Source organism: Camarhynchus parvulus, chromosome 8, assembly GCF_901933205.1.
Source record: "Camarhynchus parvulus chromosome 8, STF_HiC, whole genome shotgun sequence".
NCBI classification, from domain to species: domain Eukaryota; kingdom Metazoa; phylum Chordata; class Aves; order Passeriformes; family Thraupidae; genus Camarhynchus; species Camarhynchus parvulus.
In genome coordinates, this window is record NC_044578.1 from 27,094,295 (window position 1) to 27,109,490 (window position 15,196).

The 15,196-nt window shown below is 43.6% G+C and overlaps 1 protein-coding gene across 1 annotated transcript in view; it reads right to left on the minus strand.

Annotated features, from left to right (window-relative positions):
* Positions 1 to 15,196, minus strand: part of ABL2 (ABL proto-oncogene 2, non-receptor tyrosine kinase) — a 45,234-nt gene that overhangs the window by 10,344 nt on the left and 19,694 nt on the right. Inside the window, 5 exon segments of the mRNA XM_030953187.1 lie at positions 25 to 202; positions 1,765 to 1,849; positions 2,578 to 2,850; positions 3,434 to 3,729; positions 4,466 to 4,636. Of these exon segments, the coding sequence (XP_030809047.1) occupies positions 25 to 202; positions 1,765 to 1,849; positions 2,578 to 2,850; positions 3,434 to 3,729; positions 4,466 to 4,636 (1,003 nt within the window).

Consider the following 15,196-nt stretch of genomic DNA (forward strand, 5'->3'; position numbering starts at 1 on the left):
CCAGCTCAACACGTCCTCCCCCACCTGTGGATGAAGTTCTTCTTCTCCAGGTACTCCATGGCAGAGGAGATCTGGGTGGCCATGTAGAGCAGCACGACAGCGCTGACCTCCTCGCGGTTGCACTCGCGCAGGTAGTCCAGCAGGTTCCCGTAGGGCATGTACTCTGTCACGATGTAAAACGGGGGCTCCAGGGTGCACACACCTGCCAGGGAGCAGCAGGCAGCAGGTGAATAGAGCTTCCCTTCCTCACCACTGCTCCTGATTTAACATCGCATTTTGTACCACTGAGCGCTCCTCTGGGAAAGTGAAGACTTCCATGGACAAGACCCAGGTCAGTGCAGCCCAAACTCAGGGCTTCTGTCTGTTTTTCTCTCCATCCACTTCATGGATAGAGAGAAACATGTCTATGAAAGCACCACTATTCCTATCTAATATTCATGAAGCAGTAGTTCTGTTCTTTGAAAGGTTACAGAATGAAAAAAGAGGAATTATGAACACACAGTTTGCTTTTCTTCCCCTCTCTGCCTTCATAGAGCTGAAGAGTGGCCAACTGGAAGCAGGTACCTGTCAGCTGGCAAGATTTCCAGACTGAAATGTCACTACAGAGTAATGTGAGCCACTCCCATGTGCTGGGTAAGGAGTCAGCACGGTGGGACCTGCTCCTAGAGCAGCATTCTCACACATTCCTGGGATGACTCCTTGCTACAGTCACTGTACAAAGCATGTAAAGGCGGAGGAGGAGGGCAACAGGATACTCTTGTCACAGCTCTGGGATCCCCCCTGCAGCTCTTTACACTTTCAGGAGTACAGCACTGTGCACCAGAAAGAGCAAAAATGCACCTCTCTGATGACAAATCTCTGAGTTGCTGCTCCTGGAACCAGACAGGGCTGGCACACACTTCATTTGTGCCCTTTTTTTAAAGTGGGTACAGAACAGTTGCCATTAGTAAAAGCCATCACATTCTTCACATTTCTCCTTTCATCCTAGGCTTGGCTTGACAGCTCTAGTAAAGGTTTATGGTGTCTCCTTAAGAATCTTTGTCCATGTGGATTTAACAGCTATTTCAAACTATTTAATAATGATCATCATATCATGCACCTGCCAGTGAGACAACAGGGCACAGTCACCATGTAAAGCCTGTGGATTTTTCCAGTCCTAAGTTGTTTGATCTCATGTACTTATTTGGTGATACACAGAGTTCCTCACAGCAGCAGCAATCTGGTGTCTTCTGCCTAATTATGGACTAATTTGTTCTTTTCAATGCAGCCTTTTCTGTAAATGTCTCTGATTTGAGAAGTATGGAGAATGGTATTTGTTGTGCTTCGAACAGAATTTTTCCTTTCACTTCGAATTTTCTTACAATTTTTTCCTGTTCTCTCAGAAAAATAAGCCACAGAAAATTATTCTGTAAATCTGATTTAACAGAGCAGAGAAGGAATCTGAACCTGATCGCTGAACCCTGGAGCCTGTTAAGGCCAAGGACACAAACCAGCAGGAGGCTGATATTACAAACTTTTATGTAACAGTCGTGCCTCAACAGCGAAGTTGTCTACTAATGTAAGTGACTGTATTTGATGTTTTATTTAAAATTAGTGTCTCTTAGCTCCAGTATTACATAAAGCTGTCAAAAATACCACCCTATAACCTGACCTGATTCATAAAGTTATATAAATACAGAAAAGCTGCCGCTGCATTTAAACCGGGCAAGTTTCTGCCAAAATGAAGACTAAGTAAGAACACAAAGAGCAAGGCATTTCACTCACCTAACAACTGCACTAGATTTGGGTGCTTGATCTCCTTCATCACAGCAGCTTCTTTCAAGAACTCTTCCACCTCCATGGTATCTTCCTAGACACACAGAGAGGCAAAAGAAGGGAACATTTATCTTCATGACCAAGGTCTGGTTGACACCACACATCCTGGTTGAATATAAATGATGGCATCTTTGTCTCCATTCTGCTGTTTTATCTTTTACCAAAGCAAACCGTACTAGCCCTGAACAGCTACCTGGCTGTCCTGCAGATGATCTGCAGTACCCTGGCAGGGCCAAGATTTCTCATTTGGTGTTGTGGCTGATGAGAGGAAGACTCTCAGGATCACTGACTTAGTTCCCCTGTATAGCTATAAAAATTAACTTATTCAGGGGCCACTTAGAATTGCAGTTGTTAATGTTGAAACAAAAGTTTTGAAAAGGAAGAGAAACGGAGAAGCTGAATCTTTTCAGGAGTGGAGGACAGCTTATAGAAGGTATTTTCTACATCTTTGATTTCTTAAAGCCTCCATAGCTCCTCTGGAGGAAGGGAAGTTGGGTTTGTAACCATTTCTATCGGTCTGACTTGGACATGCGGCTCCTGCTGGGCCAAAATTCCGATTTGTTTCTAAGCCACGGGCACTGGTGTAAGTTTGATGGGGTCACTTTGATTTGCAAAGCTACTCCCAAGCAGGGATTTTATGCAGAGCAGCACACTCCGCTCTCTGATGTTCTTATCACAAGGTGTAATTGAGAACATTCCAATTTCCTTACTCATGTCATAAACAGTGACCAAATGAACAGTGCCCAGAATCTGAAAACTCACCTTTAACGTTTTCACAGCCACCGTGAGATTGTATTTCTTCCAGACCCCCACGTAGACCTCTCCATACTGCCCTCCCCCGAGCTTGTGCTTCATGGTGATGTCGGTGCGCTCCATCTCCCACTTGTCATGGATGGGGGACACTCCATACACGGTGGGCTTATTGCACTTGGGGGCTGGGTAATGCAGGGTTGTCACCAGGCCATCTGCCACCGTGGAGTGATGGTGCACCAGCTCTGCCAGGGTGCTGAAACGGCTTTCTGCTGTCACATAGACCTGTAGAGCAAGAAACAGGAATCTGCTTAAATTAAGGCAGCTGCAAGTTTTCAGTAACGCTGGAAAACAGGTACAAACGTGCTGATGTCTTTTTTAAAAATCAGAAAACCAGGATTTTAGAATATTTGTTCTCTTCTTGTTGGGTAAATAACTACTAATCTGTGGGATTTTTACCCGCAGAAGACAACTACATGTAAGCCATCACTTAAGAGCTGTGTCAGTTTTTGTGACAATTAAATGTCTCCTGCCTCGTGCTTTACAGGACTAGAAGCTGGAATTCTTAGGTCTCTCAACACAACATGCCACTACTTCATCTTAGTTAAAAATGCTGATTTAAAGCTCTGCTGCTTCTATGGGGATCAGTGGAAGGCTATCCCCACCTCCAACCACAGCTACCTTGCTACCCAGCTGCTTTCAGCCCAGACAAGAACTGTCTGCATTTCTTCTAAAGCACTTTTTGGGGAGTCACCACTACACCTTTGGCACACGTGTTCTTTTATACTAATACTGGATCTCCAACTTGAGATTCTGCAAGATGCTATCTTCATCTCCTCTCCCCACAGCAGTGTCCAGAGGTGCTTACCTTGCCATCTGAGGTGGTGTTGATCCTGTAGTGGTAAACACGTCCCTCGTACCTGAGCGAGATGGACAGCTGCCCCGGGCTGCTCTCGCTCTCCCGGACCAGGAAGCTGCCATTGATGAGGCTGCTGAGCAGATACTCGGCTGCGCTGCGGGACACGGGCCCGTGGTACCACGAGTGCTTCTCCAGGCTGTTCACTGGGGTGATGTAGTTGCTTGGTACCCAGCCCTGCCCATTCTTTGAACGTACCTCACTCCATTCACCATTCTGGTTGTAACCCAAGACTCGCAACTTCTCACCTGGGACCAGAAAGAAAAACACAAAATAAGCACAGTGCAAGCTGCTGGGTCTTCTTGAGGGAGAAATTCAGCATGAATTGAGCCTGGGTTTGTAGTTTAACAAAAGAAATCATAAATAAACTGCTACATACAAGGTATTTATGAAGCAAAGGCTCAGACAGAATACCTAGGATACTGTTCACTGATTTAGTGCAGTGAGATGAACTCAAAAAGCTTACTGTATCCAGCTTATTAGAATAGGAAGACTTTATTTTCTTGGAGGGTTGAGGTTTGTTTTCTTGAAGCTTTAAGTGCCATATGATTTAACAGCTCTGACACATGTACTGACCAGAATCAGAAAGTGTCTGTGCAAGCTTAATTCTTGATTCTGCCCCCAGTTGAAATTGCCAAGTTTTGTTACCATCTGTGATGTACCCATTTCCCTCTGCCCTTCCTACAGCAGGTATCCCACAGGGCCAGTGATGTGGGGAGCCTGGCACAGGAGAGGGCTGGACTGTGCCTGTCCCAGCAGAACTGCCCAGCAGGTGTCCCTCCAGCACCATGAGGGACAGGCTGTCTGCTTCCCACCATTGCTGTAGGGAATCACCTTCTCTAAGTGCACTATTCCCAGTCTCTAAGTGCACTATTCCCAGTCTCTAAGTGCACTATTCCCATTCCTATCCAGGCAGGGATTCCACTTCCTGATTTCTGTTGCTAAGTTTTCAAGCCCACAGCTGCTCTGCACTCCCCGTGTTACCTTTGGTGATGCTGAGTGTGTTGTCACCACTTGCTACAAAATCGTAAAGTGCAACAAAGAGATTGGGGTCGCTCTCAGTGGCTCCAAGCAGGTTCTCCTTGGAGCTCCACCTGATGGCTTCGTTCAGTGCCTGGGGCTCGACGTCGCAGCCGTAAGGGCGGTGCAGGGCCTCTGAGGAAAGGACAGGAGAGGCAATCACTTTGTGTACAGTTCTAATCATTTCCCTTCCTGAGTTGGAAGGTGGCCACAGGTATCCTCCAGTCCAACTCCTGGAGAAGGTGATTTAACTGCTATAAGCCAAATAGCAAGCTATGTGTATATAATTTCTATTTAATACTTATTATATATCTACACCTGTATTCAAAATTATTTAAGGATTCATAGATTAAAAATAGGTGCACAACTAAAAGCACTTTTTAAAATTACATGAAGTAGTGAAGAAAACCTTTTAATAACAAAATGTTATTGTTTCTGTGGTGGACACAGCCTGGATTTGAAACCAACATTACAAATACAAGTAAAAGTGAATTATGGCACAAATGAGACGTATAAGTGGGGATAGTAACTGGTTCAATATTAACAGGAACGACAGTGATTTGTAACACATTTCAAGACTGTGGAAACAGAGGTGGAAAACTGACAGGAGCAGGGACAGAAGGCAGTACAGGTGATGCTGGGTATTTAGCAGCAGCATTTCTATTTTGCTGTTTCAACGGACAACTGATGCAAACTTGTCACTACAAAGGAGTGGGGGGAGGAATCTGACATGTTTTAGAAACAAAAGAAAAAGTCCCTACAGTTCTTGTGATGATTAAAATGAATCTAAATCCACAGGGGTTTAGGAAGAACTGTAGTAAGAAGCAAAACTGTGAACAGTTCATGCTAGTGCTATATCAAGACCATCACTGGCTTTCTAAGTCATGGAAAGGTTTTCCAGGAACATGCAGTAGAGTAAATGCCAAAATTAGGAAAAGACAGAGTGATGGTGTGGTTTCATACATGAGGGCTGCTCAAGGGAACAAAAACACATGAAGGTGTAAAGTTATATATACTTTTTCTGACAGCACAGATCTAAGTCCCTGTCCCAATATCTACTTCTGAATTCTCTAGCTGAACTTACTTAGAGAAATGTATACTGCAAGGAGATTTCATTAAGTGTACTAAACATAAAAAGTTCTCTCTAAAAAAATCTGAGGCTTTCTTTGCTCTACAGTCATTGGTTTGGCCCATTTCTGATGGGCTGAGAAGTCAGGCTTGTGATGTTTTTAAGCAGACACTGTCAGAGAATGTGTGTGGCTACACCTACCTCCTTCTCCACAGGCCCCTGAGATTTACACTCATGAGCAAGAGCTGCTCCGTAAGGCACTTGAAAAAGGAACAAAGAGCTCAAATGCAGCACAGGATAGGGAAACTGGGAAGTCAGTGAGACACAAAACAGGAAGAAGCCTTTGCCATGTATCAGGCACAGTAATATGCCAAATCTGTGTCACAGGCCAGAGCTCAAGCCTGGAAAATAGGGACTATGGGGGGTTTCCTGCCTATAATGTAATTTTTTAACTGTACTGTAGGTATATGAGAAAGTAAGTGGTTGAGGTTTGCTCTGTTTCCATTTTAAACTTGGCTAAGTGGTTTTTGACTGCATTTCTGGTAATTATTCAGAGTTCTATTTCTTGCATAACCTGCTCATCTTGCAATTACTTAATAACCTAAAAGTAGCCTTCTGTCAAGGTTCTCCTAGCACAAAAACAAGAGCCTACAGACTAAGGCACCAAAATGTCAGTTCCTTGATTGCACTGCCTGCAGATGCAATATTTACATACACCTCTTATTCCTAACTTTCAACTGCAATTAGTTTTACAAGATAGTAACCCATCAGACTGGAAGCTATCATGGAAAATAAGAAATCCCAATGCTCAGTCACCTACATTACAGCATGGCTGCCAACATCCCACTGTATTTTCTTGGGGCTGGATGTGTGCATACTCAGCTCTATGAAAGAACACCAGTTCCTAAATCCAGCTCTCTTTATGGAGTAAAAATACTATTTAATTAAATAATACATTCTTTATGCTCCTACAGTGACTTATGTTATGAGTGTTTCAATGCTTTAAGCAAAGTCAAACGTGCTGCATGAGAACCCTGACTTACACATCTCTGCTAGAGAGCAAACACAAAAGTAGGCAGTTTCCAAAAAATACCCAACCTCTCAGCTCCAAAATCCCCTAATGGTGTTAATTACCTTCTTACTTTCAATTATGTATCTGCCAACCAGTAAAAGGCTTTAAACAAAAATACAGCATTTATTCTAAGTCAAAGCGTCCTTTAAGTTTCTTTCTCCAGCCAGAAAAGCTCACACACTGAGCAGCCAAGCCCTGCTCCACAGACAGCACAAAGTTAAGTGTTCATCCACGCACCCATGGATAACCTGAAGCAGCCCAGGGCCAGCTCAGCTCCAGAGGTGTTGCAGCAAGCCCTGTGCCCAGCTGAGCCCACTGCAGGCAAGGTGAAGCCAGCAGAAATGCCACCTGCTCAGCACCAAGAGTTCTGCCCACATGGAAATGTGTGGGGCTGTGCTGGACTGGCAGTGGGGAGTCAAAGCAGATGTGGGACTCCTAGCACTTTCTTGGGAATGCCTGGGAGGCTGGCACAGGTTCTTAACACCCACTTGATGTACAAAAAAGCCAGTAGAAGTTAATGTTTGATGAGAAGCTTCAATCACTTAGCTACAGTGCTTACCTAAAAATCTTATTACCTAAAAATCAAATGCTTTTAAGAGTTCACGTCTCACTAACTCCCTTTACTTGTTTAAAGTGACCTAAATGCTTAAATAACTGTAAAGGTTACCCAACACCTAAAGGGGTTTTTACCAGATACAAAAGTATTTCTTGCAGGCTATAATTCCATAACAGCCCACACTGTTCCATACAGTGTGGTATCTACACCATCCATCACAGAACAGAAATATGATCACCACAGAGATAACCAAAGCATGTCACCAATGGTGTCCCTCCAGCTGAACAGCTTGTGAGCTCAGTCTGCACCAAAAGTCAGGAAATGAGCTGGGAAATTCCGTTTTATGTCAGCTCCTTTTCAAGGCTAACCATAAATCTTATATTATCACTTCCATTTCCTATGCAATGGAAAACTGACATCATCACTTAGTGAACAAGTAATACACAGTCACACAAGGAGGTTATGCTTCATCCATCTCCTTCCTTTTCTTTATTCCCACAATACAATTTGCTTCTCTCCGGATATGAAACCTTTCCTATCCAGCCACCATGTAAGGGGTGCTTTGTCCCCCACCTTTGCGGCAAACACTCCAATTACCAATCTCTTTAGTCTCAGAGCAGGAGGTAGAATATACTAAATTTTAAATTTCAGAGTCACATTAAGTACTGAAGTGGTCTCTATTTCTGAAATACTACGTAAGTACTTGGAGAAAAGAAGCATTTTACTAATCCTAAGATCCCAATAAAAGCTGGCAATCTCACACCTGCCTGTGGCTGGCCTCATACTACAAGACAAACACAAACTTGAAAGGACCTCATCCTCCCTGAAGCACTTAGAAAAACACAGGAAAGGGACAGGACAGGATTCCACCCCGAGCATCCTACCTGTGAAGCTCACAGCTGGTTCAGAGGTGCCCTCGCTGAGGCAGCAGAGCAGCCTGCCCTCCTTGCCATAGCTGCTGGACTGGAAGAGGACTGTCCCCACACTCATGTTCTGTGCTTCCCAGAGGGCAAAGAGGCTGCTTGGCACCACGAGGCTGAGCACAAGGGCTCCACACACAGCAGTCACTGCTCACAAGGCCGAGGGCCAAGGGGAAAGGAAGCACTGCCGGGCAGGCAGAGCAGAGACTGGGAAAATCAGACCCTGGGCTAACTGGTTATTAACTGGATGGGAGGGTGGAGCTTTCCAGGGACTGCTCAACACGCAGAGGATGTGGGGACTGGACTGCAAGTTGAAACAACTTTGAGATGAGCTGGAGAGACAGAGTTTTGTTCCACTATGAGTTAGGTAACAAAATGTTTGGGAAGAAAGCAAACAGTTTCCTTGGAGAAATTCCTTTGCACAAATTACAAAACAGATCACCCATTAAGGGGACCGCCCAGATTGATTCACTTTTCCACTCCACATACCACTGCTGGAGCACTACTCACAGGAATCAACAGCAAAGGGTGTTGGTGAAAATCCATACCTTAGAGAGGTACAAACACTGAGCACATGAACGCTCTTGGACATGTCAAGAACTCAGAAAGACACAGAAAGCAAGGCCAGCACAGTGCATCCAGTCTGAACTGCACATTTGCTGATTTAATAATCACTTGGGACAGTTTCCACAAGGGCCCCATCAAATTACCTCTCAAAACCCAGAGAATAGTTGATAAATTCTTTAAAAGCCCTGGTTTTCTAGTAGAGCTGCCTTGTGGCACAACAGGCTCCTTCCTGGTCATGGAAGGGTTAACAAACCAGCACTCACCATGGCAGTCTCACACCTGGGAGGGTGGTGGGCCTGCAGAGGGGTATAAAAGGGAGCAGGGGAAGGGAAGTCTGTGGTTTGGGCTTTTGTAGGGGGAGAGGAGTTGCTGCAGCCCAGTGAGGCAAGAAAGCAGGACTTCCATGATCTGTGAACTTCACCATTCCATGATGGGGCAGCTGCACCGTGTGAGGATGATTCAAACCAGACTAAAGGTAAGCAAGCAGGCTTATTCCAAATGTCTGTGTTTTGTAAGGCTATGGATGCTGTAAAAGTGTATACAGAACTGTGGAGATGCTGTGATGATGAGAAGTTGCCTTTCCCATATTGCTTCTGACAAGAGTCATTTCCCCTGCAACCAACAGCTTACATTTGTGGAAAACTAACTAGGCAAAGAATTAACTTAGGACACCTGAATACTGCTGTTCCTCAAGTTCTGACAAGGGGGTGACCTCTTTTCTTCCTCTTCCAAAACCAAGCTCAGTGAATCCTGCAGCATGCTACCCAGTGGTCAGAGGTTGAGATACCTTTACTTGAGAGTTCCTAGGCTTTCTCTCTTTTCCTCTTTGTTTTGCTTCTTGCAGTTTATTGTCTTTTCAGGTTGCATGTGCTCCAAGTACTCTGAATTACACTGGCATTTGTACTAAGCTTAGCATATCTGTTAATACACAAAAAATAATTAGAATTTGTGGAGAAAGCCAGCACAGCTTCAGAAAGACATGGATGAGCTTTGTGACAATCACCCTTACCTAAAATGGTACTAGGAAAGGGCAAGCTATGTATGGATTTGTGGTTAGATTAGTCTCAGCTGTAACAGTTACTAACCTTAGCTAAAATAACACATTCACTTCTTAGTTAAAGTACAACGGATGAATAATTGGTATTTCAAACAAAGAAGGATTAGCAGGAAGTTAAGTTGGATTAATAATGTATTTTGCACATATCCCTACTTACCCCATCAATTTTAGCCTCTGTCAGAAGAGGCTGTAGCCAAAGCCTAATGGCTGGCTGGTGTGTTAAGAGCTCCTGATGGGAACCATCTAGTTGCCAGCAGTGGCATTATTGGTGAGAAACATTTTGCCTGTAAGTCTCTTGCAGCAGAGTAATTTTGTGCACACTCTTTCCAGGCACCCTCCTGAAGGTGCTCTCCAGTAGAAAGGACACAGAGTACACAGCAGTTCATAAGGTCCTGTCAAATGCACCCAGCCAGAATTAAATCAAGCATCTTTCTGGCTTCTAGATGGGCATTCTCTCTTAAAACTGATTTTCCTAGATAGATATTTTACACAACAGGCCATCACTTTGACACCTGCATCCACCACATCTGCATCCTGTTCCTGTGCTCTTCACAGTAAGTGCATGACATAAAATCTTAATTCTGGTACACTCAACTTCCTCAGTGGAAGAATCCACCTTTCAGGCACAGCAGTTCTTCCCAGCTCTTTACCCTATTCCCTGTGGTGCCCTTCAAAGCTGTTTCCTGAGAGTGGTTACCCTTCCTGTACAACTTAAGTCATCCATTTAGAAGCATTTTTCTAGTTCTTCCAGCAGTGGGGAAAAGTTGAATAAAAGGAAATCTTGCTGACTATGCTACTTGATGATGTATAGTTCAGGGAGCTTCTAAAAAATTTGCTATACTCTGAATTTCAATGTCTCTTAATCAAAGAAAAGAATGTGTTAATGAAAATACAGCCCTGAAATTGATTTGGTGTTGTTTGCCATAGGCCAAAGTGACTGGTTTGTCAATGGAAGGAAAGAGACAAGGAGGTTTATGGGGTAAATACTGGTTATTGCACAGTCTTAATCTGATATACTATACAACAAAACCCACAGGGTGTAGACTTGTATCTTTTCACATAGGGACAACTCAAACACAAAGCCACCAAGATCCCTGCATATGCCACATATTTTATTTTCACTCTTGAGTCCTTAAACTAAACACCAATAAATTATGTAGGATGCAGTTTTACAGACAGACTCATTTTATTTGCTTACTTTTAAGACCACCAAAGAACAGGCATTGGTCATCAACTCATGGAAAGTAGACCATCAAGTACCTAATAAGTGCTGGTATAATTGGTATTTTCCACTGCACCTTCAAAACATACATCACATACAAAACATTACACCACTGGACCTTCAGATCTTTAACTGGCTTCTTAGTGGGAGGATTTCTGCCTTAATGAATACACGGAAACAAAACTGATAACACAGCAGCAAGTGGGTTTCCTATTTTGCTGACATGATTGGAACAGTATCAAGTACTACAGCAGCTTTGTTTCTGAAGCCAAGTCTCAGTGCTTCCTGCTAACCAAAAATACTCAAGACAAGCTACACACTGAATAGCAACCAGTGCTGAACAGGCCAAGTTTCTGCTGTCTAATAATGTGGTAGCATTGAAGCAGACCTATGAACTTCCTTTACCCTGGAACAGACTGCAGCCTTTACCTAAATGGACCACCTAGTTTTTCTGCTGACATCCATGTGGCCAGGCAAAACACTGGTTTGAAGGGGTCAGACAGCTCACATATGGCCTTGGTAAAATGCAGGCACTACCTAAATGCCATTCCTAGGTGTTCCTCTCCTGCAAGCAACCAGACTCTTAATAATGTGGTTTGCTAGAGCCAAGCACAGACCCATAGTTAGTCCTTGGGCCTCCCATAGAGTGGGGCAAGGTTTAAGTATTGTAAACAACCCACTGAGGAAAGCCAAGAAATATAGCTCCAAGCCAAGAACTCGGGATGGGCAAGGAGTAGGTTTCTATTTATGGTACCAGGCTGGGAGAGACAGAAAGGGAGGAGATTTCAGAGTCAGTGACAAAATTGCATCATGAACAGCTCACATCATATAAAAGGAAATATTTCAAGTTGGCAGCACTGTCATGCCTCAATTTTCAAAATCTATCTGACATAGATAAAGGTGATCTTTGGTCTCAGGTGAGAAATACATGGAGAAAGAGATCTCTATATACTTCATCCCTTGCAAACAGATTAATTTTGCAACATGATGAAGTGTTGATATGAAACAGGGGTTAAAGTGGTGGGTCTTTGCCTGAGAGGGGCTTCTTGGCTACCTTAATACAAAAATCCTAGGGAAGACAAGGTTTTGGGATTTGGTGTTACTGAATCTAATTGGTAAAAGGAGAGAGAGATATTGATCTCAATTGATTTAGTTCCACCAATGTATGAAGAATTCAAGACATTGTCTGTCTACCTGAACATTACAAGGGGTTAGCTGTGTTAAGATTTTAGAAAAACTGCCTGTCTTTTGTTTCCCTGGTACCAGTTATTAATGCAATCAAAGGTGTCCCTCAGCCCATTTCTTTGCTTAGATGTCAGTGACACATTTCTCCCATTACCAACATAATGCATCGCTTCCCTATTTCTTCCCCAACTAATTTCTGGTGAAGAAGCTTTTTGTTGCAGAATCCAGTATGAAATAAATCAAGTTTAAACTCCCAAGCCTTCATTTGAAAATCTTCATTCATCGAAACCAAGATGCAAAAATTTCTTCATAAATCAAAGTACAGGCTGTGACTGAACCATCCACAGCAGCATTTGGTAGCTCTGCTGTTTTAAGAGAGAATTTTGAAGTAAATGAAGTATAGATCATGTTTAGTACAATACTGTTAACCAAATAGTCTGGCTCTCATCACCTCTAAGATTTTCACAGAACTCTGTCAGGAAAGCAATTCTGGTAAGTGCAGCCAGCAAAAGGATGCAGGGGTTTAGAAGCATTCACAAAGCATTTTAGGGCGAGGTTCCCATGTGAGCACAAGAGAGCTGGACCTAGCAGATGTTAGAAGGTACAACAGATGTATCCTGGCACAGGTACTGGGAATGGTCAGAAGCACCAGACCAGACACAGTTCAAGTCTGACTTCTTTAAATGGGCCTCTGGGTGAGGAACCAAAACCCAGCAGCACAGCAGATAAGGGAAAAACCTTTTCCTTTCCTGAAGAGAGATTTTAATGTAATTAAAATTAAATACAAAGAGGTTCTTAGAACAAAAACAAAAAAAAAAAATACAAATGTAACCCTTTTGCAAAATCATGAATACTGTATCAAGTGTTTGTTCCCTTAACTCCCAAGGACTTGCTCAGCTCCTATAGAGGCAGTCAGCTTTGCTACTGCAAGAGTCTAGAAACAAGCAGAGAGTAGCAAGTGTAAGTGTTCTGTATCACATACCTCCTTCCATGGAGTACTGAAGCTCCAGCCTCTCTTCCTCTGAATGCTGCCCACAGCAGACAGCAGCTACTGCCACAATGTCAGCTTTAGGGAAAGGAGTGCTATGAAGGGACACAGATTTCAAAGGTAACTGGGAAACTGTAGATCAAAAGTGTGTCTGACATTCTTCCTCTGTCCTGGCAAGTTCCAGTAAGCCTCTCCAGTGTGAAGGGTGAGGAGGATTAGGTCACCCAGTCCTGCTCCAGGAAAGGTAGGATGGCCAAATACACGACAGCTTACAGCAAGTCATTTGGCACTTTTTAAATCAGTACCTTGAGAGAGAAGTTGCTTAATGGGGATTACACTTCACTGCAACAGAATTCCTGGGGAGTTGCTACTACTGGCCACATCAAAGCCAGATATTATCTACTTCTAAGCAAATCAAATGGGTACTTATTTACTCACAGTGCAACACAAACACTTGAAGTAAGAGCTCTTCTGCAAAAAGGCTACTTGAGAAATCACAGCTCAGCCGATCCCTGAATAAACCAGAAATACCCACACTCACAAAGTCTAGCTGGAGAGAGGTTTATTTTGCAGCTGTAAAGCACTAACTGATCAGACCTTTGAGCTAACAAGATATAAATGTCCAAGCTGCTTTCCCAGTGACATAATTACATCTTATTAGATACCTTACAGTATTAGGTACTCTCCTTAGACTCAGCACTTGGATCAACACAACCACATTAAACTGTTTCTCAGCTGCCTTTTTGAAATTTATTTTTAGCCCTTTTAGTTAGAGGGAAAACTTGGAAGGTAAGGGTGAAGATGAACTCATTGACCTGTAATCTCAGGAGAGAAAGAAAATGTCACTCTAATAGCCCAAATCTGAGCTGATGTCACATCTTGAGGTCCAAGTATTTTTGCAAGTGCCTTGGGCAGGCAGCACTGCTTACCTTGTGGAGGATATTCGGAGGGCAGAGCTCCCCAGGTGAGCTGGTACAGCTTCAGTTTCCAGTACATGAGTTTAATTTTTTAATGGAATCCCAAAACGCTTGTTTAGCACAGATGAGATTTCTCAGTTCCATCCACCCACACTGAATATGCAGCAACTGCCAAGGCTACACAGTACTTCTGTTTTAAAAAAAAATTCTCCAGCTAAAAATAAATCACAAAACTCTCAATCTCATTTGTCAGTAACCAATATGCTGTTCAAACCATCGTCCACAGCCATTTTCTTCTCTTGAACAAAGAAGGGGGTTCCTTTTTAGAATATTTACTTCATTTGACTAAAATACCCTTGTGATCTTGCCTCCTTTGAAATACATTTGTCTTAGAAAACAAACAAGTGTTTCCTTTCCTCCAAGAAAAGCCGAGCTTTAGCGTGAATACTTGCCCAAAAATTGCATGCCGTGTTGTGAACTTCAGAACCAGGGAAAACTCCTACGGTGGAAAAAAGCCCCTGACATCCAGCTGAGCCCTGGCTGAGGGAGGTTTAGTTGTCCTGCTCCTTCTCAGCCCTCTGGGCTGATTTCCTTTGGGAGGGGGGCAGCAGGAATGTGAAGTCAGAGGAACAAATCCATGGCACTAAACTTAGCTCTGGCTGCGGAACCGCTTCCCCTTGGTGAAAGCCAGACACTTGTCATTGGCTCCACCGAGCAGACAAGGGGCTCCATTCACCAGCACCAGCCCAGCAGCTGCTCAGGGACCAGGGTAACACGAGCCCCAGCCTCCCCAGAGGGTGAATTCTGAGCCCAGCCTCTCCAGAGGGAGAATTCTGAGCCCAGTGCTGCCACAGCTTTGTAGTTTCAGGCTGTGTCACCACGTTTGCTTTTCCAAATCTAACTGCAGTGTTTCACCCCACGTGTCTGAATTCAGTATGAAGTCAAGAATGTACTCACTGAAATAATGTCTTTGGAAAATCCTTCCTGGGTTATGGAAGAATTAATACAGCTTTGAAGGAAAAGAAGCCACTGTAAGACTGAGCAGGCTCAGTACTCCTACAAGCACTTAAAACTACAAAAGGTTTGACTTGCTGATGTAGAAATGAAATCAGTTTCATTACAAAGAAAGATAACAGCAAGTG